The 4,798-nt window shown below is 35.2% G+C and overlaps 1 protein-coding gene across 1 annotated transcript; it reads left to right on the forward strand.

Annotated features, from left to right (window-relative positions):
* The first annotated feature begins 458 nt into the window (after window positions 1–458).
* On the forward strand, window positions 459–2,572 carry LOC143585517 (interactor of constitutive active ROPs 4-like). Its single transcript, XM_077067289.1, has 3 exons — window positions 459–546; window positions 1,287–1,353; window positions 1,459–2,572. Exons 2-3 carry the CDS (start codon window positions 1,340–1,342, stop codon window positions 2,513–2,515), a joined length of 1,071 nt encoding a protein of 356 aa, XP_076923404.1. The 5' UTR covers window positions 459–546; window positions 1,287–1,339; the 3' UTR covers window positions 2,516–2,572.
* The last annotated feature ends 2,226 nt before the right edge of the window (window positions 2,573–4,798 follow it).

Here is a 4,798-nt window from a genome sequence, read left to right on the forward strand (position 1 = left end):
ACAATTCAAAATGTAACGTCTACCTGCTGCAAAGTTTAATAAATGCTATTCAAAGTAGTTAAAACGAAAATATAAAAATAGCCATTAGGCCATTACATGTTTTTTTTAAGTATTTTCTGTTCTTTCAAAAATGAAAACTTAAAAAAGTTATTAGAAAACAAAAACATTAAAAAACACATGTCCTAAACAATTTTTTTTCTTTTTATACAGTTGTTTAAAAACAAAAGTAAAATAAAAAAAACAGTTTTATAAAAAGAGAGAAAATAATGGAGTCAAACAGTAAAATAATTACGTAAAATAGTAATGAGACTTTAAGGTTAGATAAACATTTACATCTCTCTTTCCAAATTCAAAATCACTCTCTTGTCATCTTCTCCATTCAGATTCTTCTTCTTCTTCCACTTCCCACCTTCTCTCTCTCTCTCTCTATATATATATATATATATATATATATCTCACACACACACAGATTCACTTTAATTCAAACTGTTTTTCTCACTTTCTTCAAGGCTTCTTGTTGGCAGAGTTATTTCATGCCCTCCCAAGGTAAATAAACAAAGTAACACATCCAACCATTGTGAGGGGCATTAACGGGTTTTGTTTTCTATATTATTAGGCATTCTATTGTTGTAAGAAGGTGACTACATAGTAGAGTTTTCTTGCCATCTCCACTTTGGTGGGATGGTAAAGGCTTAGGCCTTTGGGTGAGAGGTTCGGGTTCGATCCCTGGCAATGGCGGTTTATTGTAAATAGTAGGAGGCAAGCCAGGGGCGGATCCAGCATACAAACGGGTGGTTCCGGGGAACCACCCGAGTTTCGAAATAATAGTGTACAGATATATAGAAGACGTGTAGGAACCACCTTATAAATTAAGAGGGAACCACCTAAAAAAAATTCCTGGATCCGCCACTGAGGCAAGCTTAAACATTCAAAAAAAAAATTATTTCACATTCTTATAATCTGCTATTTACATTCTCAACATCAACAATCAAATCATCATCCTATTACCCAGATCCCTCACATTCCATCTTCATGGTACCATCATCATCAAAATTATTATTATTATTATTATTATTATTATTATTATTATTATTATTATTATTTTATAATTTCAAATATAGGTCTTGTGTATATCCTTATAAAGATTTGTGGGTCTTGTTTTGTTTGTCAAACAAATATTAAAAGTACTTGTATTTATTTAGGTTTTCCTTCTTATGTTGTGTTACTACGTTGTGTACGTGTTTGAACTGTTTTAGTAACTAACTCTATTTTGTCTAATATTCCAGTACTAAAGACTAGAAGAATTATATTCCATTACAATATCATTATTATTCTCTAAATGCCAAGAGTAAGGTTAGTTAGACACTTAGACCTACATTCTCATTTTAATTTCTCCAAACATTTATTCATATAAAAATTAATAATAACAATTTGTCAAAACTATTTTTTTAACTGTAGAGGCTCGGAAATGGCTCCCAGGGTATCAACGAGAGGCCCGGGGTCTCATCGATTATCGGGCTCCGACTCTGACCCATCGCACCGCCGTGTGATTACAGAGCGGAGCCCGAAAGTAGGAGACCGCCGGTCCCCAAAAAGCGTGCTTTCCGAGCCTCTAACTCAAAAGAAGCTCGGAACTCGCATTGCTGGGTTGGAAACCCAACTCGAGCAAGCTCAAGGAGAGCTTAAGCTTCTTAAAGACCAATTAGCCTCAGTTGAAGCTGCAAAGAAAGAAGCCCAAAAAGAGCTTGAGACAAAAGCCATTAAGCCTGTTAAGCCGATTATTTCCGTACCGGCTCCAGCACCCGAGCCGGTAACCCGTTCTTCGCCAAGCGAAAAACACGAAGAACATGATAGGCTAGATGATAATCTGGAAGAAACTGATGTTTTTGAAGTCCCAATTGAAATGGTGAGTCAAAGTTGTGATCAGGATGAAGTCAAAGTCAAAGTCAACGATTCGACGAAATTACCGGATAACCCCGGTTATGAAGAGGAAATTAATTCACTGAAACTGATGATTGAAGAGAAAGACAAGAAATTAGAAACTTTTAGTCAAGAAAATGAGGATTTAAAACATAAGTTAAGTGAAGCTAATGTTAAGATATCTTCAGCTTTGGTCAACGAAGAGAAGTTGACCATAAAGTTGACTCAAGTTGACCAACAGTTGACCAAGAGTAAAAATGAGGAAATTAAATTAAAGGAGAAGTTGAAGGAAATTGAAGTGGCAAAAGAGGCAATGGAAATTGAAATGAAGAAGCTGAGAGTGCAAACCGAGCAGTGGCGGAAGGCGGCGGATGCGGCTGCTGCGATATTATCGGGTGGGGTGGAAATGGGTGGGCGGGTGTCGGAGCGGTGTGGTTCGATGGATAAGAATTATGGTGGTGGTGTTTTTGAAGGGTTTGTGGGTTCACCGGGATTGGGGGATGATTCGGATGATGGGTTCGGGAATAGTGGGAAGAAGAAGGGTTCGGGGATTCGGATGTTTGGTGATTTGTGGAAAAAGAAGGGACATAAATAGGGTGTTTGTGTTCATGTTATGGAATGGTGGATTTGACCTTAAACTCATCTATGTTTTTTTGTTTGTTCGTTGTCGTTTGAATGTTTTATATGTTGACGTAGATTGGTGATCATCATGTTACAATGATCTGTTTGTTTCAGTTTGAATGTCATAGCATTATGTCACTAAACAACCCTTTCATGTTGTAGTGAAATATAACTATATAAGTGACAAAAAGATTAATAAAAAAATTTCTTTCCGTTGCCGGGACTTGAACCCGGGTCTCTCGGGTGAGAGCCGAGTATCCTAACTAACTAGAGAAACTATTTAGAAACGTTTAAAAAAAGCACAATAATAGTCACTAGAGAAACTAAACCTACACTCGTTCGATTGTATTAACAATTCTTAGGGTTGCAATGGTGGGTATACTAAATATAGACATGACAAGTCTTATATATATACAATTGTTTAGCCTGTCTAATTGTCTATTCTGAGTTTCACACAAAAGGATCAAACCGGGCCTGAATAAATATGTCCAACTAACTCGTCACTTGCAATATTGTTTCCATAATCTTGGTAAAATCAAGCCGGCTTGGCTAGAATAAAGTTCCTAGCCAAGCTTGGGTTGAAGGTATATCCATTGAACATGTATAATGTATTCGTCCTGTTTTCACTTGTATATTGGTAGTCTTGTACTTCATTATCGAGACTAGTATTATTAGATATTATTGTTAGCTAGTTATTTGGGACTAGTTTATCAAAAAGAATAAAAGATAAGTTAAACTATTTGACACATGGGACGATGGCCCATATTGAATATAAGCAAACTACAAGCTTAGGGGGTGTTTGGTCTAGCTTATATTTTTGTACTTATGCTTATATCTTTTTGAAGCTTATAGCTTATTTTATATAATTTGATAAGCTCTTTTTAAGTGTTTGGATTAGCTTATATTCTACAAGTTGATTATACATCTTAATAAGTTGTTAAATCCATCATTTTTAATTTGTTATAGTAATAAGTTACTTCAATATTATTAATCCATCACCATTTGAAAGCAAATGAGTAATTTAGCCCCTTAAATAAATAAGCTTCTTCAAATAAGCTAAAAAACCATCTTCAAATAAGCTTCTTCAAATTAGCTTATATAAGCTTATAAGCCTAAGCTAAAAAAGCTAAACCAAACACCAAATTAAGCTTATTCTATAAAAAAAAGCTAAAAAAGCTATAAGATTTGCTAAAAAAGCTAGGCCAAACACCCCCTTAGTTTCCAACTTGGATTAGCAACGATGAGCAAACCTAGTTTGGCTTGTGTTTCGTGCTTAATTAGATGTTGGTTCGGCTCAACTCGCTTGTTAAACAACACTTTTGAATGCACATTATCATATAAAATAAAAATTGTTCCAAGGAATCGAAACAAATAGGTATGTATGCTAGAAAAAAAAGTACCGTAGCCAGCATACGCAGTTCAAGATGTTTTTATGCAATTGTAAATCTGTGTTGACCATTTTCTCAAATAAACACAGCAGAGAATTGACAAGAACCCATTGGGCTGGCTCACAAGTTTTGTAAATGATGATCACATTAGCAGCCCAACTCGAACCAATTACATTGATCCACCTCGTTGTTTTTATTGATCTTCTTCATAAGTTTAGCCTTAGCCTTAGAGGAGGTTTTCCTTTCCCGCGTTTCTGGTGACACGTCATGTTTTGTTAAACGGGTAAGACATGACATGACACGATTAACACGGGATACTACATCCGAACACGACACGCTCAGCCAAAACATATCATTTACCTAAACATCCACATGCCGTTTTACATGATTAGAGATAATATGTTCGGTAACACAAATGACATGACAAGACATGGCCCAATTAACACATTTAAATATAACATGTTCTTTTACAAGATATGACACAATCCGATCCGTTTACTCGGTTAACAAAATATTGTATAACCGTGGACACAAAATAAATTGTAATAGATAAGAAAAAATGTGTGTGGGTATGGTTCGTGTAAACGAGCATATATAATTTGGGTAATCGCACCGAGTATCACCTAATCACATACCTGTGGATTTTTTAAAACTAAACCCGTGCTCTATTATGTACCTTGATACCTGTCTCAAATGCTTCAGGTTTCAGATATATTTGATAAAATAGTTATTTGAAGAAAGAATTTGGCGCAAGTGTTGATACAAAAGCCTATCATGGGTTTACTTTGATAGTTTATGACAAAATTCTTTGCAAACCCTATATTTTTCGTTAAGGAATACATATACGACACTAGTGAGCTAAAAATCTT

The sequence above is a fragment of the Bidens hawaiensis genome, unplaced genomic scaffold (genome assembly GCF_021521415.1).
Source record: "Bidens hawaiensis isolate Kalapana, Puna unplaced genomic scaffold, B.hawaiensis_p1.1 tig00001575_1, whole genome shotgun sequence".
NCBI lineage: Eukaryota > Viridiplantae > Streptophyta > Magnoliopsida > Asterales > Asteraceae > Bidens > Bidens hawaiensis.